The sequence below is a fragment of the Mesoplodon densirostris genome, chromosome 15 (genome assembly GCF_025265405.1).
Source record: "Mesoplodon densirostris isolate mMesDen1 chromosome 15, mMesDen1 primary haplotype, whole genome shotgun sequence".
Lineage (NCBI taxonomy): Eukaryota > Metazoa > Chordata > Mammalia > Artiodactyla > Ziphiidae > Mesoplodon > Mesoplodon densirostris.
In genome coordinates, this window is record NC_082675.1 from 47,003,748 (window position 1) to 47,030,903 (window position 27,156).

The 27,156-nt window shown below is 36.2% G+C and overlaps 1 protein-coding gene across 1 annotated transcript in view; it reads left to right on the forward strand.

The window, feature by feature from the left end:
- Positions 1-15,724: 15,724 nt before the first annotated feature.
- DSG1 (desmoglein 1) overlaps positions 15,725-27,156 on the forward strand; it is a 37,240-nt gene continuing 25,808 nt past the window's right edge. The window contains exons 1-4 of the mRNA XM_060118836.1: positions 15,725-15,772; positions 24,772-24,807; positions 25,072-25,203; positions 26,358-26,513. Coding sequence (XP_059974819.1) covers positions 15,725-15,772; positions 24,772-24,807; positions 25,072-25,203; positions 26,358-26,513 — 372 coding nt within the window. The remainder of the gene's footprint in view (positions 15,773-24,771; positions 24,808-25,071; positions 25,204-26,357; positions 26,514-27,156) is intronic.

The window sequence follows — 27,156 nt, forward strand, 5'->3', positions numbered from 1 at the left end:
ATATATACAAATATTGAATCATGTTGTACACCTGAAACTAACAATATTATATGTCAATTATATCTCAATAAAAATAGATAAATAAAGGAATGAAGTATAAATAAATAAAATAAAACACAAAGACAGTTAAATAAACTATATGTAAGATCCCTAAAAAGAAAGATGTCTTAAAAGATGGTGAACGATTCATTTCATAATGTGTGCAAAAATAGTGAATGTTTCATTTAAAATACACTTTAAATTTAGGAGTTAAGGAGGTTTTCAAGTACTTTCATTAACTTTGAAAGTCTTTTGGTCTGCTACCTCTATTACAGTAAAATGCATATGGCAGATAATCACACTACCAGAATTGGTTTTATATTCAGTTTTTATTTTCAGTGCTTATATTCTATTACTAATTGTAAATATAAAACAATATTTTTTTTTCTCTTGGCTGCATTGGGTCTTTGTTACTGCACACAGGCTTTATCTGGTTGTGGTGAGCAGGGCTACTCTTCCTTGCAGTGCGCGGCCTTCTCATTGCTGTGGCTTCTCTTGTTGCGGAGCACGAGCTCTAGGCACATGGGCTCGGTAGTTGTGGCTTGCGGGCTCAGTAGTTGTGGCGTGTGGGCTTAGTTGCTCCTTGGCATGTGGGATCTTCCTGGACCAGGGCTTGAACCCGTGTCTCCTGCACTGGCAGGAGGATTCTTAACCAATGCACCACCAGAGAAGTCCTAAAACAATATTACTAGTGATTATTTCAATAAATTTATTAATTTTTGAACTTTGGAAAGTTTAAAACTATTTAACATTTTTGCATCAAACATGTGGTTTAAGAGGGTAATTCAAGTATCAGGTCAAAAAGCAACTTCGAGGAAATCTAAGCATCTTTCCAGTTTTGCAATAAAGAAAAAAATTTTGCTGCATCCATTTTTTCCTGCATTCATACTTGAAGACCATATTATTTATCAGGGTCAATAACATTTTATTTGAAACATTAACAACTTTATGTAAATTAATGAGAAAATTAAGTTCATTGCAAAAAAGTAATTTATCAGTATATCTTCCTAAATGGTTAATCGCCCCAATATTTGTCAGGGTTTTATGCAATATTCTGTGCTAGATACAACATTGAGTACCTGGTTGTAGGCACTCAATAAATACTAGTGGAATAAATGAAAGAATAATATTAAATTCTCAAAGACTCTTGGAAAATTCCTTGCAGCTGAAAAAAAGAATATTAAGGAATTACTCATTATTTGTTTTAAAACAAACATGGCTTAGGCTTATGTTAACAGTTTAGTGGTCAGTGTTTCTTAGCAGTTTCTGTTTTTAAGGTATACAGCTCTCCTTTTAAATATTTATATATTTTGCATTTATATAAAAGCTTTTTACTGGAAAGTAATATCATTAATTAAATCTGTCAAGAAAATACTCAATTACTATAGTTACAGTTAATTAATTTTATTTGTATTTTATTAATTTTACAAGTAGGATAATTTTCATAAATATGTGAACTATTTGATACATATTTGAAAATTCAAACTAACTTTTGGAATTATCACTGTTTAAATAATAAATGGATAATATATAAATTTGGATCTATCTATTTAGTCTACAGACAATGATGGGAAACTGTAAGATATCAGAGGCTCCTTGCAATAATTTCAGTCTGCCAAGTTCCTGGCTTACAGATTAGGCTAACTGACCTAAGGAAAATAGATAATATAAATATATTAATAAAACAATACTGTCATTTTCTCCACAAGGGCATCATGCTCTTTGAACTGTGACCTTCTTATGGATATGTTGGATCTCCAACACCTAGCATAGCATCTAATACATAATCAAAACACAATCCCAGTTTATTGCATGAATAAATAAATTATTGAATTTCATTAATTGGTGTCTATAAATTCATTATCCATCACTTTCCCAAAATATTCCACTGACAGAAATTTTTTTTGTTTGAATAGTTGATGGGTTTTCTTATACCAAGTATTTGTTAGGACCTGAGCATAGGTGGAAGAGGGGCATTTTGAGCCAGCAGGTGGAATGCCTGCTGGCTCATGGACCACACCACGCTGGGGATGTGGTCCTATTTGTATCCCCCGCCTCACAAAAAATAAGGCCTCTGAGAAATGCTCTCTTTAAAGAAGAACTAACTGCTGAAGTCAAACTGCTTTTTATGAAACATCTTGTCATGGAGGAACCCCAGCGCTAGCAGGCTTTATAAGTAAGGTCATATTCAGTGCCCAAAAGCCCCTGTTTCGGAAGAAAAGCCTGTGGAGATTTCACAATGGAATATCTAGCCCCATGAGACTTTTTCTAAATCTAAAAGTCTTCACAATAAACAAAAGACAATGAGAGAAAGAGAATCTTTAGTGTAGTGTGAGGAGTTTACAGCAAAGACATACACACCAACACACACGTACACACACACACACAGAGGCTGAGATCATCCATCCTCCAGAAGGAAGATACAAAACAGATAAACAACAGTAATAAATTGTTAAACAAATATTTGGAGAGGAATATCCAGCATTTAAGAGAGTTGTTTTAGATTCTAGTTGTATAAATAAAATGGGCATGAAACTTTCCCATCCAGAGTCTCATCCTCGACTTGTGTTGAGGAGAAGCAACTTATCACAGGGCATCTTAAGATGCTTCACAGATTAGTAACTTAAACCAACTGTTGAACAAACACCAGAAAAGTAGTGCTTGGCCTTCAGAAAAATAATTCTGATGTGGGCTGATGTGAACAAGCGAGTGATGGTTGCAAAGACACCTGCCGTGGTGTGTCCCGATGAGGCAATGGTTGAGGGAAGGCCACGCCTGTGGGGACCTTTGCAACCCACTCTATAGCAGAAAAAGGAAGTTCACCCTTGTTTCCTCTTGGAGTAAAACAAAGCACAGCCAGTTATGGTAGAGCTATTCTGTCTCTTTCAACTCTCCAGGCTTTGGCTCATTGTGACTTTAGCATAATCTGTTCCCTCTAGGATGCTGCACTTCCCCCAACCCCACATCCCATCCCTCTCCATCTACAGACATCCTCCACATCCCATCAGGATTCATCTTAAATGCTGACTCCTTTATTAAGACCCCTTTCACTCTTTAAAGCAGATTAGTGTTTGCTCTTTACTCTTCTCCTAGAGAATTTTGTACAAACCTCTATTATAGAAGTTGTCATGTGACATTGTAATTCATTTTTACCTGCATATATTCTCCCAATAGACTGTGTTAGTTGACAGCACACAGACCTCACTTCGTATCTTCAGATCCTTGCCCAATGTGTGCTTAGTGAATACTGGTTGATGCTTCGGTGCCAGTGAGTATAACTCTCGCTGATCCCTGGCAGCCTCCACTGAGACTGCTCAAGTTATCACCAGCAACCCCTCCTGCTGGTGACCAGGTTAGCACTACCTCTTTTCCCTCCTGTGTTCTCAAGGCTTCTTGAAGCCACGTCCTTATCACCTTCTTCAGAATTTTTAGATAGTGAGGCTTGGGTTAAATGGGGCCGAGATTATTCAAGGAGAGGGAAGAACTACCTGGGTATCATTAACAAAATAAAGACCAGGAAGCAACGTTCTGGAATTTGGAAAACTATCCATCATCAGGTTCAAATGACTTCTTACAAGACCATTCATCACCTGGCTCCTGCTTATATTTCTGGTTTTATCCCTCACCAAGTCCCTTCACAGGCTTTGTTTCACCTCTATGGAACTGCTTAATTCACCATGACATCTCATGCCCTCATTTAATTCCCATAAACTCTTGCCTATTTTACAGACATCATTATCTCCATTTTTCAAATGAGAAAATTGAGACTCTTGGAAAGTGATTGATTTGGCCAAAGTCACACAGTGGAAGATCCAGGGTTTGATCTCAATTTGTCTGACTCCAAAGTTTGTCTTCTTTGCCTCTATGTCAAGCAATTTCTCTTTATTAACAGAAACACTCAGATTGTTCTCCATTGCTGAAAATGTCAGAAACTGGCAATAACAACTTAAATCATAGAATACCTCCAGGATCATTGTGTCTGTACTCATTTGTGTAACAGTTGTGATATATGCACCAAGACAGTTTAGGAATAAAATCTTGCTAGCTAAGTTTCTATGTCAGAGGTTCTTGAACTTTAAGGTACATCTAATCCACTTTGGACACTAACTAAAAATATAATTGTCTGGCTCGCACTCTCTAGAAATATGGATTTAGTAAATATAAAATAAGGCCTGAGAATCAACATTTTCAGAACATTTTGAGACAGTTTTCTATATACTCTTTATTTAATTTGCAAGGAATCAAACTTAACACCTCTGAATGGACGTAAATATGTTTGATGGTAAAAACTTTCATAAGATCTTGTAGTTACTCCTTGATGTGATTAGTCCAATATAAGAGTTGGTGATATAATATTGACACATGATTTCTGATAGAACTGGACATTTCTCTTATTCTTAGTTCACAATCAATGTAGATTTTTCTGGGTGTTCTTCTCACTGACTCTTAAGTCCACAGTTCTGTGACTCACTAGTTTCACTGCTTGGATGTGCAGTTCCAGGGGTTAGTCATCAGCATTTCATAGTAACTAGTTGATTATATAATGGAATTTTGATGATGTTTGCAGTTGCTTGAGTTGAAAAACCCTCCCAAGAACAAGACACATGTTTTAAAAACCTGTTCCCAGGTTTCTTGTTGTTAATTTTGTCATAATTGCCAAAAAATATGCACTGCTCAGTGACTGCAACAGCAAATTTATTCTGGAACTCCCCAATGGCATGAAAATGAAAAAAAAAAATCACTGCTTGAGATCAAGTGATGAGAAAATGGATACAACAGATACTAATTTCTTTTCAAGATGTTGTGATGGAAGTAACTGTGGGATGAGTTTAGAAAAATGCTGTAAGAACTAGGGTGGCAGAACTTCTTTAAAATAGGGCTTTAATTCAATTTAACTTAAAATGTTTATTGGGTATTTATGGGACCCCAGGCAACACTAAGGAAGCAGAGGGAAGAAGATATGCTCCCCAACTTTAAGAGATTTTAATTTCTTAAGAAACATGTACATAGTATCTAGAGTACAATTCATATCATCATAAACACCATTTCTTATGCATGCCACACCCTAAGCCTTGTGAAATTGTTCCACTTCTAACATTTAAATTTTAGGAAAGTTTTAGGACCACAACTTATTATTCTTCCATAAATCTCATTCATTTGCTCCTAATACATATTTCTTTGATCTCATGAGACCTCCATACCCTTATATCCTGCATTTCTCCAAAATTAATCACTCATGTGATCTGTTCCTCATTCCCTTCTTCCCTTTCCAGAACATACTCCATAGTCTTTTTGGATTCTCTTGTCAATACCTGCCTTCACCTCTTGAATTCACCAATAATCATCTATTTTCAAATTTGCTGGCTGCTTCTTAGAATTTACCATTATCCTCGTAGATCTTTCAACAAAGTTTGAAACACACATTCTTTCTTCTTGAAAGTACCTTTTGCTTTCATCCATGTATTTATTAATTCAAAAATATTTATTGAGTACTTTTATGTGCTAGGTTCCAGGAATACAATTTTGACCAAAAAAAAAAAAAAAAAAAAGGTTCTTAGTGGTGAGGACAGAGAGTAACAATCACACAAATACATGTAAACTTGCAACTATGAGACCTGTAAGAGAGAAGCTGTATAAGAGCCCTGCAAACTCCTTGCGAATAGAATGTGGTAAAAGGTGAAACTGAAAAGTGGACAAGTGTCAGATAATCCAGGACCTTCTAGACTAAACTAAAAATTTGTGTTCCCTTTTATGCTAAAAGCCATTGAATGGTTTAAAAACATATTTATAGGCTTGGGTTTTTGCTCTTGAAAATGTCTTTTCCAGCACTCATGTATCAGTAGTAAACAGATTGGAGGCTGGCCGGAATAGACGCAGATCTGTTAGGAAGTTACAACAATATTAATCCAGGTGAGGGACCATAATAACTTGCCTAAGAAAGACAGTGATGGTCAAGATGGAGAGAAGGGAATGAATTTGAGAGATGTTTTAGATGTAAAATCAAAAGAATTTGGTGACAGATTGGAAATGGAAGGTTAAAAAGAAAAAGGTGTCAATAACATCTCTTGGGCTTCAGTCTTGAACAACTAGATAGAGATAGATGGTGGTCTCATTGCCTGGGAAGTGGACACTGGTCAATGTGAGAAAGAGAACATGAGTTTTCAACACGATGAGTTTGAGCTGCATTTGAAATTTCCAAGAGGAGACGTCAAGTAGGCTTTTGGATGTATAGGTCTGGAGTTCAGAGTAAAACAGGCCTGGACTCTGTAGATCTACCTGTAGGTTTTTATTGCATGAGGCCAATCTAGAGACTCCAGATAGGGAAAAGGAACGTAGGACCAAGCCTCACAAAATAATGCATCGAATGGGCTGAATTCAGAGAATAGAAATTGTTGCATCAAAGTGCATGTATATTTAAATTTCTGTTAGCTATGGTCAAATCATCTTCCCAAAACATTTTACCAACTGGAACTTCCACTTTCAGTCAAGGAGATGATTTCCCATTTTCCTACTTCCTTCCCAGCAACGGGTATTATCTAATGTTTTTGTTATCAAATGTTTAATCTGATTGGTGACATATTTTTAATTGTTTTTGTTGTTGTTGCTATTATTTATATATCTAATAATGACTAAGATTGAGCAACTTCTGCCTATGAATCATTTTATGTCCTTTTAAGTGAAAGATCTACTTATGTCCTTTGCTGGTTTTTCTTTTGGGTTGTCAACTTTTTCTTACAGATTTGCAAGAGCTCACTACTTATTATGGGAACTGAACTTTGTTATACATGTAAACAAATTTTTTCTAGCTTATCCCTCTTTTTTCTTTGCTTATGCTTATTTGCTATATTCATGTTTTAGTTTTTATGTTGCTAAAATTCATCAATCCTTAACTCTATGGGATTTAGATCAATATCCCCTACTTCAAGGTATATAAATTTTTACTCAGTTCTTTTCTTCTATGACTGGCTTCCTTTACATTTAAATCTTTTCTCCATCTGGAATTTTTTCTGGTATAAGGTGTAGGTTAATTTTGTTCTAAGTGGCTGGCCACCTGCCTCAATACCATCTTTTGAATTATGTACATTTTCTTAGTGGTCTGAGACGCCATCTGTATTTCAGACCAGAGATCTTTCTTTAATTATACATTAAATCTATACCTGAAATTCTTAATCTATTTCATTGATCTTTTTATTCATTTTCCAGTTCCAAAATGTGTTAATTATTGTAGCATCATATTTAATACTTTGTAAGGCTTGACTTCTCTCATTACTATACTTTTCATATACTAGAATTTAAATTTCTATTCTTAATTATTTGTTACTTGATATGAATATGAAATCATTTTGTCAAATTCCACACAAAAGAATTTTGGGGAGTCTTTTTCTCATATTGCTTTTCTGTACAAAAACAAGTATGTCTTTCTATTGGTTCATGTCCTCTCTATATCCCTCAGGAAAACTTTAACGTTTTCATCATGCAGATTCTACACATTTCTTCTCTGCTTCATTATGAGATAGTGCATTTATAGTTGCTACTATAAATTAGTGTATTTCTAAATAATTGTTTAGATTATTGAATTTTGTTATTAATTAGGTACTCAGCCACCTTAATAAATTTTTGTATTGTTTGCATTAATTTTTAATTGATTCCCTTGGAATTCCCATGTAGAAAAATGTATGTTTTATGAATAATCATAATTTTAACTCCCTTCCAATATTTATATTTGGCTATTACTTCCAGAAAATATTATATAATAGTGGGATCATTTTCCTGATTTAAAAATATGTGTTTACCATTTAACACTAAGCATAATGGCAGATTTTTGTATGATACATCATTTTTATAAAGTTAATGATCATTCCATTTCTTTATATTTCATTCCTTCGTTTAAAAACAGCTGATGAATTACATCAAGCTTTATTAAGCACCTATGGAAGTTATTTTTTTTGAGTTGTTATGATGGTTAAATATTGTAATAGATGCTTCTAACTTTGAATCACCTTACTGTACTAGATAGAATTTCAATTGGTTGTGACTTATTTTTTTAATGTGCTCCCCAAATTCATATGTCAATATATTATTTCAAACTTCAGCAACTTTATCAGGGAATAATATTGTTCCATTTGGTGTCTCTATTTCTGCCTTGCATACCAGTTCATCAAGACAGAAACTTCTATTACCCATTTTTACCTCTCCAAAAAACTAGTACAGTCCCTAGTAGGGCTCAAGAATGTTGGTGGAACTGAATTTTTTAAACTGCAGTCAAATAACAGTTTCTGAAAATGATGAAGTAATTTTTTACCATCTCATAGGCTATATGGTCACCCCTAAATGGAAAATATTCTAGACAGCTATCAATGAATATATTACCCTGAAACATGACAGTATCATCATCATCATCATCAAAAGCAGAGTCTTCGGGCCTCCCTGGTGGCGCAGTGGTTGAGAGTCCGCCTGCCGATGCAGGGGATACGGGTTCGTGCCCCGGTCTGGGAGGATCCCATATGCCGCGGAGCGGCTGGGCCCGTGAGCCATGGCCGCTGGGCCTGCGCATCCGGAGCCTGTGCTCCGCAACGGGAGAGGCCACAACAGTGAGAGGCCCACGTACCGAAAAAAAAAAAAAAAAAAAAAAAAAGCAGAGTCTTCAAAAATGAAAGGCAATGGTGGAAAATCTTGAAATGTTAGAGGGTGATTGCATTTTGTTTGCACCAGATACAGTAAATAAGTTGGAGACATAAATTTGCCTCTGAGAGGTTGCAATATTAAGACGTTTTGATTTGGGAGGAAATATGATTACTGTAATTACCCAAGAAGAGGCATGATATAAGGAAAGCAATGTTTCAGAAACAATATTCTGGAAGAGGAATACAAAACTAAAGAGAAGAACGCAGAGGCACAATTAGAGGTGTGGCCTGGCAATGTCAGGTGAAGAGGGCCAGAAGGGGATCTATGACAGCAAAAATGAAGACAGAAAGGCACAGATACAAATTTAAAGTATATCAAGAGTTGATTTAGGTGAGCTACAAAGAAAAGAAGAAATCGAGCATTTTAGGGATCAATTCTATTGTATCATAAATGTGTAGGATTCCCAAAGCACCTTGTGCATGTTTCTATTCAGCAAGTTGGAAAAAAGTGTGTTTTCTTTCTCATCCCAGCTAGCTTGGAGCCACTTAAGGGCAAGGATCATGTTGCATCCATCTTTGTAACTCCCGTGCCTAGTATAGGCACAGAGAAGGCCACAGAAAAAAATATTGTAGAACTGAATTGATGACAGTTTATTATAGGTAAAAGGGAGGACTGAACTTGCACATGAAATTCAAAGAGTACCCTGGGGTGGTAGCTGATACACATATGTATGTGAGTTGGACAGTCTTCCAGAAAGGAGTAGTAATACTTTTGTTTCAGGATGTTTACAACTATGGTGTAATCTTTTTAAGAATAGGGTTCAAAATTATTTTGAACATTACATAGCACCAAGCATAGTACTGAGCATGCAGTGGATGTTCAATTAGAAATATTTTAAATATTTTTTTTAAACTGACAATAAAAACAAATCTCTTTCACCATCTTCATTTAATCATAAAATATTTAAGTAAAGTCCAGTGCTTTCAAAATCACATGAGATTTTCCCCTGCTAATGAATATTCTTTCTATATAGAGAAAAACACATAAAGATGTGATGATGTTGGACTCTCATTCTAGAACTGACTAGAGAAAAATGAAAAAGTTTTCCTTATATCCGATTTAAAGGAAAGGAAGAAGAGTTAGACTATATATTATTCTAGTCAATTAAATAAAGTTTTTCTGAAAATATAAAACTAAGAATATAATTTGATTATCAAGATGTGTCTTTTCTTCAATAATTATTTGCTTCCTGATTTCTGTGCATGCTCTCTAGATCAATCTTCTGAATTCTCCTAAAATCAGCTAATGTACTAATGAATCATATTTTGTATTACAAACTATTCATTTGGTGCAGGAGTTAGCAAACTTTTTCTGTAAAGGGCAAGATAAGTAATTATTTTAGTCTTGGCAGGCTACTTGGTCTCTGTCATAACTACTCAGCTCTGCTGTTGTAAAGGGAAAGTAGCCACAGACAATACATAAGCCAATGAGTATGGTTGTGTTCCAATAAAATAACAAAGAAGGCAGTGAGCCAGATTTGGCCCATGGCTATAATTTGCTAAAACCTACTTTAGTCCATTATTTTTAATTTTATTATGAAAATTCTCAAATATACAGAAAACAAAGAGAAAACCATATGCTATCATTTAGCTTTAACAGTTAACGTTTTGCCATATTTACTTCAGCTATTTTATTGCTGAATTACCATTAAAAATATTTCTGTCATCATGAGATTTTGTTCCTACATAATTTAGCATGTATCTTTAAAAATAAAGACATATCAATAAATATATTAATAAATAGAAATATAATTATAATTAGCTAATCATAATCAATTGTATAAGTTTATATAATTAAAAATAAATAAATATCATAAATATAAATTAATTGATACAATAAATGATATTAAGAAATTATTAATAAATAAATAGGACATAGTACTAATAAAATTTATAATAATTCCCCAACAGTCTATATTTAAATGTTCTCAAATACCTCCAAAGTTATTTCTACACGTGTTTTGTTCAAGTCAGGTTAGTACTAATAAAAGTTATAATAATTTCCCAACAGTCTATATTTAAATTTTCCCAAACAGCCCCAAAGTTATTTCTTTCTCTTTGTTTTTAACATCTTTATTGGAGTATAATTGCTTTACAATGGTGTGTTAGTTTCTGCTTTATAACAAAGTGAATCAGATATACATATACATATATCCCCATATCTCTTCCCTCTTGTGTCTCCCACCCTCCCTATCCCACCCTTCTAGGTGGTGACAAAACACCGAGCTGATCTCCCTGTGCTATGTGGCTGCTTCCCACTAGCTATCTATTTTACATTTGGTAGTGTATATATGTCCATGCCACTCTCTCACTTCGCCCCAGCTTACCCTTGCCCTCCCCATGTCCTCAAGTCCATTCTCTACGTTTGCGTCTTTATTCCTATCCTGCCCCTAGGTTCTTCAGAACCTTTTATTTGTTTTTTAGATTCCATATATGTGTATTAGCATATGGTATTTGTTTTTCTCTTTCTGACTTACTTCACTGTGTGTGACAGACTCTAGGTCCATCCACCTCACTACAAATAACTCAATTTCGTTTATTTATATGGCTAAGTAATATTCCATTTTATATATGTGCCACATCTTCTTTATCCAATCATCTGTCAATGGACACTTAGGTTGCTTCCATGTCCTGGCTATTGTAAATAGTGCTGCAGTGAACACTGTGGTACATGACCCTTTTTGAATTATGGTTTTCTCAGGGTATATGCCCAGTAGTGGGATTGCTGGGTCATATGGTAGTTCTATTTTTAGTTCCCAAAGTTATTTCTGTAGCTGTTTTGTTCAAATCAGGAATCCCATTAAGTATCAGACATTGCATTTGATTGTTATACATGAAGTCTCATTTAATCTAAAGCAGCCTCCATCCCCCAGACTTTTTTATGTGACTCATTGAGGAATAGTCTGACTTTAAACAATGTGAGCAAGACCTAGAATCAAGGGACTTCCCTGGTGGCACAGTGGTTAAGAATCCCTGCCAATGCAGGGGACGTGGGTTTGAGCCCTGGTCCAGGAAGATCCCACATACTGCGGAGCAACTAAGCCCGTGTGCCACAACTACTGAGCTTGTGCTCTAGAGTCCGCGAGCCACAACTACTGAGCCCACATGCCACAACTACTGAAGCCCACACGCCTACAGCCCACACTCAGCACAAAGAGAAGCCACCGCAATGAGAAGCCCACGCACCACAATGAAGAGTAGCCCCTGCTCGCCGCAACTAGAGAAAGCCCGTGTGCAGCAGCAAAGACCAAACACAGCCAAAAATTTAAAAAACAAAATAAATAAATTTATTTTAAAAAAAGACCTGGAATCAATACATCTCATAGGAACATTAATATAGAGGGAAATACAAAAGTTTCTGTTCCTATTATCCTTAACATTTATCTCAATTCTCCACTTTTAACATTTTTAAAAAATCTTTCACCTATTTTTTAAACAATTTCTAGAGCTGATTAAAGTAATTTAGATACATATACAACACCAGAGGCTCACATATAACATAAAAATATATTCCAAAGTTTTTCTTTGGAATATATGAGTCCATGCTATGGGTGCTGTGTAAATGAAGGGAGATAGAATAGTCACTTTAATAAGGCTTAAGAAATTCTAGATCAGTAGAATCCATCACCTCTTGTGAAAGATGCTGATTATTTTATCTTTCAAGAGGGTATTACAGTATTCCAAGCTGTGAAAAAATATAGAAATGTAGACACTTGTGTTGACATTCTAGGGTGTGCAGTACCTTATGAGAGAGCAAAATATCTCCCAGGAGAATGTTGATCCTTGTGAGAAAATCTGTCAGCTTACCAGAAAACACCAGGAAAAAAAAAAAAAGAAAACCAGAAAAATCACCCCAAATTTCATAAAATTCCCATAGAGTGAGAACTGTTGGTATGTAAGTGGAGGTGCACATAATGAACATTGTTCATAGTAGAAATAGGGTACAGTGAGACCAGAGAGAAGAAGCAACGTTATACAGCACTTATGCCACAGTGGGGTGTGAGGTTACAGATAAGGGGCCTGGAAGAAATACCTGAGAAAACATGACCATAGAAATGAGAGAGGTGTGTGCTGTTGCCTACCTATGTTTGTTTGTTTGTTTGTTTGTTTTTTGCGGTACGCGGGCCTCTCACTGTTGTGGTCTCTCCCGTTGCGGAGCACAGGCTCCGGACGCGCAGGCTCAGCGGCCATGGCTCACGGGCCCAGCCGCTGCACGGCATGTGGGATCTTCCTGGACCGGGGCACGAACGCGTGTCCCCTGCATCGGCAGGCGGACTCTCAACCACTGCGCCACCAGGGAAGCCCGCCTACCTATCTTTTAAAGTTTCTCAATTCATTGGCATTAAGAAATAGGATCAGCAAGGAGTCAAAAATAAGGGACTTGGCAACTGAGATAACAAAAATGCATAAAGGAAAAGGAATCAAATGTGCTGACTGGAAAAGCAGAAAGCTAGAGTTCCCTCAACTGAGACAAAGAATACGGTAGTTTTAATTAGAAGGAGCTGACTTTATAAAGAACAGGAATTAAGGCTTAGAATAAGACAGAAGATAATAAAAGCAGCGATGCTCTAACCTCTCTGCACTGGGCAATATGGTAACCACTGGCCACATGTGGCTATTTAAATTTAATTTAATGTTAAAAATTCAGTTCCTTAGTCCTATTAGTTACATTTCCAATGTTCAATAGCCACATATGGTTAGTGGCTACCATACTGGATGCACAGATAGAGAACATTTCCACATTTCAGGAAGTTGTCTATTGGACAATACTGTTCTAAGGACATTAAGATGAATAGGAAAGAAAAAGGCAGAGAAAGAGATGAAGGAGGAGGGATGGTGATTTATAAACTCCCTTCCCCACTTCTTGCTTAATGTCACTAGTTCTCATGTGACAATTAACATAGCCACTGCTCTGCAACATCGGAGTTCTGCCACACCTCCTCTCCAGAAAGCTGCTGGAGACTTTGCTGCCTTAGGATGCTCTAGTTAGTTGGTACCGTGGATCAAGGCTTTGAGTTAAGGGTGGAGTCAGAATTGGGTGTGGGGAAGAGTCATTCCATGGATGAAGAGGCCCTGTGTACATCTTAGCACCATGCCCAGAATTCAAGGTGGATAAAACATTCACTGGCCACTGGGAAGCTTGCAGGAGTAAGTCCTTTCACCTCCAGTGCCCAGTGAGTCTTCAGTCATTCATGGTCAGATGGTCCTACTACTAATACATTACTCAGACTAAGTCATAGGTCGATACTTATGTTCTTACTTGATGAATAAGAAATTTGGCCTGATCATCTCCTTTTATTTTATTTTTTCACATCAACCAATCCCTATCATAAGCATTCTTATGCACCGCAAGTAAATACAGGGAGCCTATCTCCTTCTAAACTCCATGATGAATAGCATGAAATTTCAAGTCAGTGTGGAGTAACCTTCTTTGCCACATACCTGCAGTGAAATGACAGCATTCTAGAGAACCTCGGACCCTCAGAGATGTCCTTCCTTTCTGGGGCAATTTTTAACACCTTTTGACCATAATCAACATCTTATCAGATAGATCTCTTTTTCCAGACTGCCATTTTGAGCTCCATAGACTTCCTGCCACTCACAATATTTATACGAGACATTGCCAGGTGAAGAGGAGGTTACCCCCAGAACACTTCCAAAGGCTTCCCTGTGAGAGTCATTATTTATTTTCACAGACTTCAGGGCTGCATTCAGTTTCCCATTTGCATGTGTGGGCAGCCTTTTCTCCAGTGTATTCCCTGTGCTCTAATTGGCTCACTATATAGATTCTTGGCTCTGGGCTTGGGAATCGTCATTGACTTTTAACCCACCTCACCTGAAGAACAGCTTTCTGTGTTTCCATTAGTATTTCAGGCTCTGATCCTCATCTTAAAAATTATCAACAGGATTTTAATTGGTGGTTTTGATTGTTTACTTTTAAGCTGACTTAGTGATATTTTAAATTTTGTTTTACTGCATTTGAAGGGGACAGAAACTTAAAGAGAGAAAAATAATTGGGGAAGGAAGATATTCATTTAGAGAGAAAACAGAGACTTCCCTGGACTTAGGCTGGTCACTTAAAAGGAATTGTGATTTATGCAAGGAACATTATAAGTATCACAGTTTTGCTTGTATGAACTAATGCTTTAAAAAAAAGTCCTCACTTTTACATTAGCAAATTTTCTGTCTCTTAAAAAACAGCTTAGAGGGCTTCCCTGGTGGCGCGGTGGTTGGGAGTCCGCCTGCCGATGCAGGGGATACGGGTTCGTGCCCCGGTCCGGGAGGATCCCATATGCCGCGGAGCAGCTGGGCACGTGGGCTATGGCCGCTGGGCCTGCGCGTCCGGAGCCTTGCTCCACGATGGGAGAGGCCGCAACGGTGAGAGGCCCGCGTACCGCAAAAAAAAAAAAAAAAAAAAAAAAAAAAAAAAAAAACAGCTTAGAAAATGACTGTTTCCTAACGACCACTGAAATGGAAAGTTTATAATTTTCTACTGTGATCTGAAGATCTGGCAAGGAGCGTGGGCCAGATAATCCTCTTCCAGACTCCACTTGCCTTTTTAGCATGGGAAGAAGCTAAACAACCTGTAAATAAAGCATAGGGTGAAAAGCCCCTATCAGTTGTACAACTCTCCACACTTCTGATCATTTTAAATGCCTACCACTGGAAACCTTCAATAAAGGAATGAATCTTCCATGCCTCACAAAGAGCTGCCTTTCGGCTAGAAGAGGGTGTGTCCCCAAGCTTTTACCTGCCAGCAATGATGATTTTGTTAAGCACTGCAATGAGACCAGCCCAAGTTTTTAGGGTGGGGATCTTGACAGGTTATACGCACCTTCAGACCTGCTTCCAGAGAAGAAAGAAACACCTCAAAGCCTGCACATAAGAACATCTACTGAGAAATTATTTTAAGCAGACACCAGCTGAGTGGGGGTAGGAAAAAGAACAGAGAAGAACAAACAAAACTCCCTTGGTCTTGGATGTAAGAGAACACAGCAGCAATGAACGGGGCCTTCTTCAGAACAGCTGCAGTGCTGTTCATTTTCCTGGTAAGTGGATCCTGTTAAAAACTTTCCATCATCATTTCATTGTAAACAAGTGAGGACTTTAAATGTTTTTTTATGTTACTTCCAACCTAAACCCATTAAAGGTTTATGTTAATGATAAGGTGATTTTATAAACTAGCTTTTTAAATAGTGTTTCTCTCCTTAATTGAAGACTCAAGATCATATTAATGCATCAGTATCGACTCATCATATCACATCTCTGACATCGAAGTCATTGCTAAGTCATGCCAGGAAAACACTGAATTTGGGAAAGTCATATCACTACTTAATAGCATTTTGTTGTTCAAATTCTCTTTTGCAGTTAGGCTTTGAAAACTAATCTCACAGGTGTATCTTGATTTTTAACCTAGACATTTTCCCATACTTTTGGTATCTTTGCTAGTAGATGCACTCTAATTTTTAAAACATAAAATTAGGATCCACACAAATTAAAATCATAGCTGTTTGTGACTGGCTTCACCATCCAAACAATCTCAACGATTCCATATGTGGTTGGGGGTCCATATCACGAATATCAGAAGCCCCACAGTGCTAAACTGTAACTTTATTTAAAACAACATTTTTTAATTTCAAAAAGAATGGCAGTACAGGAGATTTATAAATGACGTAGTAGGTGAAGGAATGGCTATAATAAAGGAGTAAGTATAATTATTATGATACTGGTTCTTACTACTGGAAAGTCAGTAATGACTGTGACATAAAAGTTGTACATTTTATGATCAGAGAAATGTAACAGAATGATTTATCATTGCCCCCCTACATGTTACTAGTCTTCTCTTTAGAGATAATTCTAAGGGCAACACCAGTGTGTTGCCTCAATTTCACTTATGTTGAAAAATTGAAAATCGTAGTCTTTCTCACAATAAGGTTAATATAATCCAAAGAGGCGAGTGCCAGGTAAATTGTCCTCCAGTTTGACAAAATGTAGTGCTGTGGTGCATATATGTCTCTACTTGCTTAACTTTTGAAATGGATTGTTGGGTTTCTATAATAACAAGGTAGATCTTTGATTCAACATATGCTGGTTAACTTGAATTCACTTTTAATTGAGAGGCCATAGCCAGTGAATTTAGTTATAAATGAGCATCAGTGAGCTGTAGCTGTAGTTCCAAACTGCCCTTCAAACATTAGCCTTATTCCATGGACGTGATCCTGAGGATGAGACGATATCATAATTTGGGACACAGCAGGGATTAATGAGCACCACAGAGTACGTCATTTGAACATAGGAGCGCTTGTTAATTATGCAATAATAAAATACTTTTATTTTTAATTTCATATAAACTTGATCCAATTAAGGCCTATTATAGTGTCAGTTGATTAAAGTTTATTCAGTTGCTTATGTACTTTCATTGAATCTATAAGATGCCTTCTTTTACTATTTTTATGATTATTTCTAACTAATTACATCCTATAAAATTCCTTTAAACAGCCAATTGTAACTAGTTGTTCTGCAGTACAACATATCATTTTATCAAAATCATGTACCCTCATTGAACTTTCTTTGTAGAGAGATTTCTGGGCATTTGTACTTTATTTTCTGAGTCTGGATAGTTTTTGTTTGTTTATATGTAGGTTGTTTGTTGCCATATTTTGCTTTGGATTCAATCATAAGTTTCTCATACACCTTATGAAAATTATTTCTCAAAGAACTTATTTTATAAAGAATTGAGATGTTTCATTTCATGTTATCATAACATTTTTTGTAAAACTTTTCACTTTCTGAGGTTTAGAAATTCACAATTTATTTTTACTACTGATTTTACCAGATGATTTGGATAAATGTCCTTTGGAGTTATCCAATCTATTTTTGCTTTAAAATAATTTTTTCTGAAAATTAACCATCACTATAGCAAACTCTTCCTCTTACTTTTCTGCTAGGCTTATTCTGAATGTTTGCTTTTACCAATTAAAAAAAAAAGAAAGAAATCTATGTAAAGTCTTTATATTCTTCTCTGCTCAAAGTTGGTAAGTGAAAATCGACATTAGGGAGCATATTTGGACAATTTTGAAGACCTTTAAGACATTTAAGCTGGTAGTATCTTTAATGCAAACCCACTGAGAGCTGGGCAACCATGTATTTACAAGTATGCTGTGTAGCCTGCTCAATGTACCTTTAAGTTTTAGACCTTGTTCAAATTAATGGGTTAGATCAGGGAGAATAAAGCTGAAGAAACTGCTTTACAGAGACCAAGACTGTCATATGACTATTCCATTATTTAGACAAGTTGGCTGGACAGACAATAGTTTGCAGCTGTTATAACACTGCAAGCCAAATAACTGTTGTTGATGCTACATTTATTTTTCTTTCTTTTTAGTTTCCATGAGATTAGTGTGTGTGGCTGGCAGGGGGCTGATGGGTGGTTAGAATGAATTCTAGACCAGAAAACAATGTTACCTTTGCATCAAATATAAGAAATCTCTGTGAATTGTTGTAACAGTGGTATAAGATATGGCATGGTGACTGTGGGAAAGCAAAGTAGAACCGGTAGAATTTTTGTTTTTTGTGGTACGCGGGCCTCTCACTGCTGTGGCTTCTCCCGTTGCGGAGCACAGGCTCCGGACGCGCAGGCTCAGCGGCCATGGCTCACGGGCCCAGCCGCTCCGTGGCATGTGGGATCTTCCCGCCCGGGGTACGAACCCGTGTCCCCCGCATCGGCAGGCGGACTCCCAACCACTGCACCACCAGGGAAGCCCCCAGTAGAATTTTTATAGTTCTATTGATTTCTAAAACTTACTTGCAACTTTACCAGGTCCCATCAGTCGCCTCAAATCAATACAAATCTCAAGGTGTCTTTTTCTATAAAAGCCAACTTCTGCAGCTTACACTCAAAGAACAAATAAACCTATCTTTATCTATTACCAGGATTGATCGGTTTTTCAGTTCATCATACCAGCCTAGCTTCTCTTCTTTCCATGGTTAATACTTCCTTTAAAAAAAAAAACCCTTCTGACCACCTGATAAACTAACTCCACAATTTGAACTTAGCTGAAATTATAAGGATAAAGCAGGTGTTTTTAGAGTATTTCTCAGGACCAGGGCTAAAATACACAGAATGTAATATATACTTTATTACATAATTCATCAACTTAATGTGAACCAGTCATCTTAAATTTCCATAATTGTGTTAATTGATGCCTAAAGCAAGAGAAGGACTAACAAACTAGTACAGACCAAACAGAAGAGAAGCAAAAGAGAGGATTCTTTATGCTTTCTTGTGCACATATTACAGTGATACATATTATAGACATTAGAACTTCAGTAAAATATTTTATAGAAAATGGAAGCAACATTTCAGTTCACCTGTTAAGTTTATAAATTGTATTTAAGCATAATGATGATGCTCCTAAAAGCTTTGGAATTTCACAGCAGATTTAGGATCAGCATGTTCTTTCACTTTTATGAAAATAGAGAGTACAAATTTATCATCATTTAATTGGTTTGAGTTGCCACAAAGTAAAACATTTTGCTGTTTCTGATTTAGGTAATAGAAAAACCTAAAGAACTAGGAAATGCTAACTGGATAAATCTGAAGGCATGGCCCCTAAAGGACAAGATTTACCTACTTAACAAGGCTCATGAATCTAGAAAAATAACACTCTGTCTATACCCAGAGCACTTAATTTCTGATAACACTTTTCTCCACTACACATTCTTCAAGGACACTGTTGCTGAGGTTCCCTGTGTTCTAACAGGCATTGCCTAACACAGAAGCAGGATGCATGCTCAGTACTGCAGTTAGACTCACTATGCTTCCCTCAGTGAGGGAACAGCCTTACAGAACACTGGGTCATGTCACCCTTGCTGGCTATGCTTGGCATGCAAGGTCCTTTAATGGACTTAGGCAAGTCAAAGTGGTTTAAATGCCACTGGCTGCTGATCCATACTCTCAGTTGGTCTATGAGCACAGGGCACAACCTTGTCTAATGAAAAACCACATCTTCAGAAATTAATGGCTGCCTGCTGCTCATAAAATGACTTGACTGTAAGTTATTGGAGGGCAGGTTCTGTTCTGATTCACATTTGTATCCTTCACAGTGTCTTGCACCAGTGCAAGTTTGCTCGGTAGATGTCTAATTCACAAAGTAGAGGCATCAAAAGGGAATTTTGGGATAGTTTATCTTTTTTTCCCCCCACACACTCCAAAAAATCAAATCATCAGGGTATTAAACATGAAAATAATCATGCTGAATTTCCCTAACATGTATTTTTATGATGCACTATTACAGTTACATTTAGTCTAAGGCTTACCATAATAGTTTTAGGACTTAAGCCCTTTGAAAGTCTTAATCCAGCCTTGGGTCCACACCCAAGTATGGATATACATTTGATATGTATTTGTCAAATAAATAAATAAACCAATAAACAAATATGAGGAATGAGCTATCAAGGTGTTGTCAACTCCAGACTGATAGCTATTGTCCAAGTAATACAAAGGAAAGACAAAACGGGAGGTTTTTTTAAAAGAAGCAAATTATTATATTTTAGCTTTATCTCAGGTTCATCCTTGTGATGTATATAACAGCTAAACACCTCAGAATTTGATGCTTACAAAACTGTCAAGAGACTGTGGAAGACTACCTTACAATTATTAAATGCAAGAGGTTTTCCTTATAAAAATCACTTACTACTTTCAAGACCATTTTTATTATAGGCAAAGAAATGTAAACCTCAATATCAAAATAAATAACTAAAAATAAGTATAATTAGAGAGTCATTGAAATTAGCATGCACTTTTGTGTCTTGTGGCTTTTTAAAAAAATATGTGGATTGGCTCCTAAAATAATGATTCAGGGAGGACTCACTGAGGATGTGCTTTAAGTGAATTATGCACTGCTTTCTTAGAATGTCTTAGTTGGAAAGGGCTTTAGTCTCATATACAGATGAGGAAACTGAGGCACCAAATGGCTAAGTGACTCACCACAACACCCATAGGCAGAGGTCAAGAGAGTTGAGAGGTACTCAGCTTGACAACGCTGTCTTCATCTCTAAGTGATTCTCTGTCACAGTCTCTACAGAACACATTCCCAACTCATTTCAGAATCCAAACTAGTCCCCTAATCGCCCCCAAATAACCTTATCTTTATTCTAGGGACAAGGTCTAGATCATTTAGGATAGTGTCCTTCAACTTCCCTCTCCAATCAAGTGATTTTCATCTCCATCCTCCTCTCTTCCCTACTCTCTGTCTTCAAAGTCCTTTCTTTCTGCCTATTCCCTCCCACTCTCCCCATCACGACATCTCCATCAAGGACTTTCATTCTGAACCTCTCCACTTTCAAACCAAAATTTCTTACTCTCCTCTTTCTCCTCCTTCAAAAACCCGTCTCCCTCTCCCAAAATATTTCCTTGGACACTACGTCTAATTCTACCATCACGTAATTCTGTTTTTTTTTAAATCACCAAACTTCTTAGAAAAGTGACTATCTTTATGCCCTCTTGGGAATTCCCTAACTGTCCAGTGGCTAGGACTCCATGCTTCCACTGCAGGGGCACAGGTTCGATCCCTAGTCAGGGAACTAAGATCCCACATGCCTCGCAGCACAGGCAAAAGAAAATAAAATGGTTTATGTCCTTTTCCCCTCCATCTTATTCCCCAGTTTCTTTCAGTCAGAAAGGGCCTGTTCCATCCAACTGAAAGCATCCTGTTCAAGGTCACAGAAAATCTCAGATTTCCTCAGGATTCACTCTGCTAACTATTTCATATCTGATACAGTTCACACCCATCTGTCTTTCACTTTTCCCTTCCTTTGACATCCTTGACATCCAATGGTATTTTCTTCCCAGTTTTTCAGCCACTTCTTCTTTTTTCTCTTTTTGTTTCTCGTTTCTTGTCATTGTTCCCAGTTATATAAATGTAGGGATTCCCCTAGTTTCATTCTCACCCACAGGCTGTTTCTTTGCTGTATTCTTGAGGGATTTCAAATTCTCCCATGATTTCAGCTAACCTACCTGCAAAGATATTCCTTCATATATCAGTCTTGGGCCACCATTGTTCATGGTGCTAAGTCATATTTCAAACTGTTAAACATCTTTGCCCAGGCCTTTCTCTAGCATCTCAAACTTGATGTGTTCTAACCAGCTAAATTCTGCTATGGCCTTGCTCCTGATCTGCCCATTTAAAATTGCCACCACCTGAGATTCTTCCCTCTCTTGACTCCCACATCCCATTGGTTCTCAAGCCCTGTCAATTTCAACCATGCACTATCTCTCCCTTGATCTTGCCCCCGTCTGTTCCCATGGCCACTGCTCCTGTTCAGCTCCTCATCTCTGGCCTGATTTCATGCAAAACACTCAGCTGCTGGTGGCCTGTAATCACTGACTCTTCCCACCACTCCCACCAATTGTTGGCAGAGTAATCTTTTAAACCCACAATTTTATCATGCCTTTACCATGATCAAAAAACTTCCATATTTTCCTACTGCACACAGGGATTTGATGTCAGAATTGAAAAGGTAACTCTATATAATTTAGTCTACCCCCACCATTTCACAAATGAGAAAACTAAAGCTCAGAGAATCGAGGAAGTACACTGAGAGTTTTCTGACTCTACCAAGTCCTCCTTTTATCTCATTGTTTTGCCTTTGAAAGTCCAAGAGTGACTTTGTTTCAGAGTTTTTTCTGGACTCTGAGCAAATCACAATAAGGTTATGTCAACAAAACACATTTTTAAGCAGACTCGGCAGTTTTTAAATTACTAATCCAGTTGAGAGCCAGACACTGTGGTGAAACCTGCTTGGTCTTCTGCCTAAGTTGCTACTCATGGGAAAAAGAATGACCCAGCTCCACGAAGTTGCAAGGTTTCTTGGTCATCTGGCATAGTTCTCCAAAACAAACAGCAGGCACTGACACTTCAGTGTGGTAAGGGAAGTACAAGACAGGTAACAGATGCATACACAACTCTGTAGCTATGAAGAAATGGCTTCCAAACAGACAAATTATATACACCCACACCTCAGTTGTCCCACTCCCACAAACAAGAGCAAAAAGTGTTCAAGAGTTCAGAGGTAGCAAGTAATAGACATTTGCATTAACATCATTTCAATTCTGTGCCCAAGAAGGACTCTACAATAACATTTCAGTTACTTGTCCAAAGTAACTTGGATAATTTGGGCCATTTATTTTTCTACCCCCTCCCCTGCCCCATAGTATTAATATTATTGTTGTTGTTATTATTGTATATAAGCCTTCCTAATTCACAAGGATATTATGAGATTAGATTAAAATCAGAATTATTTTGAATTCTCAAAGTTGCAATAATGTCAATTCTTTGTAGTATATTTTACTTAGTAATTTACTTGGAATAGGCTCTTATACTTTATTGTAAAACCCACACCTCAAGAACAAATTTAGGCTGAATTGTGCTGGATTGTATTTAGCCCTAAATTAATGACCAAACCTCAATTTCTTCATCTGTAAAATGGAGAGAATTATAGTATTGACCACATGTACTAATGAAGATTGAATGCACGGATTTCTCTAAACACATTGTCTAGTACTTAGTTATCATTCAGTGAACTGTAATGGTGATTAATGATAATGATTAACATTAAATAGATACCAGGAGTGTATAATTCCTATAATAAAGACATTATCTCTTTACACACTCATATTAACCATAAACACATATTTTCCTGAATTATCAATTATGGCAATTTTTTAAAATATGTACTTGGAGATTAAAATTTTATTTTTCTTTAATGGTGAAATTGAAACTAACTGTAAAAAGTAATTTACTATATTTTGAAATTACTATTATTAGTATTTTTTAAAATTCAAACTATAATTTTCTTTTATCAACAGTCCAGATAAAGTCTAATGGTGATAACAGTTTTCGTAATTAGCAATTCTGAAAAAAAAAACAGATAAAGTTCAAAACTTCTTATTTAGGGAAAAATAAAAACTAAGAATTTACACTATATTTAATGGTTCTAAATTAAATTTAATAAATGTAGACAAACCCTTCAAATCCACAATTAATTTTTAGATAGATATTTTACAATGTCTTAAGCATATTGATATATTAGACTTAATATATAAGTGTGTGTGTTTTTAGAAATGCCTTTGTTTTTAGAGAAAAATAATTTAAATTATATGTATGATTTTCACTAGAAATCATATGTAAAGATCAAGGCCAGAGTTGAAACTAGGCAGAGTTCTGTTTGACTAGATCACTTGTTTGACCGGGAAATTGTTTAATGCAGGAGAAAAGACCAATGAAATTTGCTTACACAGCAATTTGTCCCTACAGTCTTGTAATTTATTTTCATTGCTATGGAAGGATGCATTTATATCATTTGTTTTGTTTAGTGCCAACAATAAAATATCTAATATGAACTCATTTTTACATAAAGAAAATTGTTTTTATTTTAGAACTTTTTATTCTCATATTTCAAAGAAAATTAAAGATTTATCACCTTAAGATTTTCAAGAATACTAGAAAATCTTCCATCTAGAATTTGACAGTGAAAAAGCAAATATTCCAAAGCTTTCCTGATATTTTCTGCTTTATATCCTTTCTTTACTCCAAAAATTTTTTTTCTGTTTCCATCTATGGCTAGTCAGATCCCAAAACTATCATCAAATATTTTAGTATCATAACCATGCTGTTGAATCACTAAATAGCATCTGAGTATCTCCAGCTCTTCAGGCACAAGATTTACTAAGAGGTCCTGAGTTCCCAACTCTCATTCTCCCTGGGTTCTAGCTTCAAATGTCTTAGCTCATATGATTACAAGTATCTGCATAGGCTAAGAATGAAAAAGAGGTTAACAATAAAAGTAATGAAAAGAAGAGCAAAATTGAAAGGTAAAAACCAAACATAAAGGAATCCTTAGCATCGTCATCAGAACTTGAGAAATAAAACCAGATTCACCTGCTAATGACCCACAAGACTATTGCTTATTTTTTTTAAGCAGTGAGATAGCATGAATTACAAAGTATTCAATTAAAAATTAATTGTGGTTATCTTATTTTTTATAGGTGGTGCTGGAAGTTAACAGTGAGTTTCAAATCCAGGTAACATACAGCAAATTATTTTTTTCCAAATTAAACATAAGAAAAATGGTTTGGGAGAAGCAACATATTTTCCAAAGAAAATTCATCCTTATAAGTAAAGTTAATGTTATGCTGAAATTAATAGATTATCAAAATTACCAATTTTCCCAATGAAACATCCTCTCTTTCTGACATTATAATTACCCCGTCCTCCAAAAGCTCCAGTGGAATGTGAATTATGAATAAAAGTTAATAGATACTATTACTTTATCCTGCCCACCCAAGGTCAGAGATTATAACACTAAAAATGGCACCATCAAGTGGCATTCCGTCAGGAGGCAAAAACGCGAGTGGATCAAGTTCGCTGCAGCCTGCCGTGAAGGTGAGGACAACTCAAAGAGGAACCCAATCGCCAAAGTAAGTATCAACCCCAAAGCATAAAATCAAAAATCAGAATGGATGGAGTTAAATTTTCAAAAGAACCTGTCTTTTAAATATTTTATGAACATATCTCACTGAGAAATTATGATGCAGAACAAAACTATAGCCATTCAGTTTATGAAAATTGAAGCCATTAAAAGTATAAATTAAGAAATGTAGGCACTCGGGTAAACAGTTAAACATTGACTCACCACATTGGTGAAATTAATATACATGATCATATGCCACCCCAAACTCTAGATGAAAAAAATATAGTGATTTATACAATGAATTTAATGCTCAGCACAGTCACAGGAACTATTTCAATGTGTGCTACTTCTGCCTCCTGATTTCTTAGAATTGAATTCCTACTTTTGGCTTTGTTATGAAAATTCGCAATGTACCCTGTTTCATGCTCTCTTTTCCTTTGAGTTTCCCTTTTCTTCCTTTTGCACACACATGCTCACACGCATGTGCACATGCACACATGGAAACATATCCCCACACACAGATTCACACATACAAACATATATACACATATATACACAAATTTACACAGAGATTTCCCCATAAGATTGCTTACAGTCATACAATTTTTTATCTCCAAGAGAGCCCTGGTTTCACATCCTCCTCATTTTCAAAATTAAAATCTTCTATACAGTCAGATAACTCTTGTTGCCTACATAAATCTACTTTAAACTTTCTTCTAAAACTTTACATTTAAAAAAATTTTTAATCAAAAGATCAAAGTTATGTAATAATATTGGTAAACTCCTTAAGACTGCAAGGAGTTCTCTATTCTAGCCACAACGTTAGCACAGAGACTAAAAATAATACGATCCATTGCAAATGTTGAATGAATGAATACATGTAAGATGACTGCATAGATTTAGATTTATTATGGTGATATTTTACTTTTTTCTAATTTGGTAGAAACAGAAATTGAATTTCTTTTATTAAGTTGTCATTTACCATTGAAAATATAGAGCTGTTATTATTCCTCTTATCTAGGAAAATAATTCTCTATTTCCAGCATTTCTCAAAAGATAACAGATACTCACATTCAACAATTCTCAAGATAGTTGTCTTATATCAAACATAGCACTCTTGATTTGCTCCCTGTAATGTTTTCACCTGTGCTCTTTCTGCAGATTCACTCAGATTGTGCTGCAAACCAGCAAGTTACATACCGCATCTCTGGAGTAGGAATTGATCAACCACCTTACGGAGTCTTTGTTATTAATCAAAAAACTGGTGAAATTAATATAACATCCATAGTTGATCGAGAGGTCACCCCTTTTTTCATTGTAAGTGGGTGAATATGTATGTTCAGGCCTATATTATTTTTGGAGTATCTTAAGCTCAGATCATATTTGATTTGATTTCAAGAGTCTCAATATTATGCATTTTTGATTGTCCCTTATTTCATGAGCATCTTATGACCCAAAAGAAACAAAAGATTCAGAAAGGAGTGTTTGCTTAACTGCCTTAGTAAAAATGCTAACCTCTGGTCACCCCCCGGTGTCAAGCTAAAGTGTTTGTTTGGAAGGGCAAGCACCTAACTTCTTTTACTTTAATTCAGTTGAGAATACCTGTTCCTCTTAACTCCAATGCCAAACGATGATTCTAGAGCTCCTGATGGAGCTTTTCCTGAGTGAACATACTTTATGATAAAATCACATTGCTCAAGCTCACCTGAACTCAGAATGTGCCTTGAAGATACTTTAATTCACCCTTAACGAATCTCACTCTATTCTTTACAGTTGCTATGACAAAACTTCAAACCCTCCACCTCATTTCCACTTTATGAAGCTGACCTGTGACCAACTTCATTAAAAAGTCTGAGGTCCTTCATCACAAACTCCCACAATTAATTCTCTCTCCTCCAGTTCAGAAATGTTGTGAATTAAATCCAAAAATGGGATCGATTTTCTTCTTTTTCTCAACTGC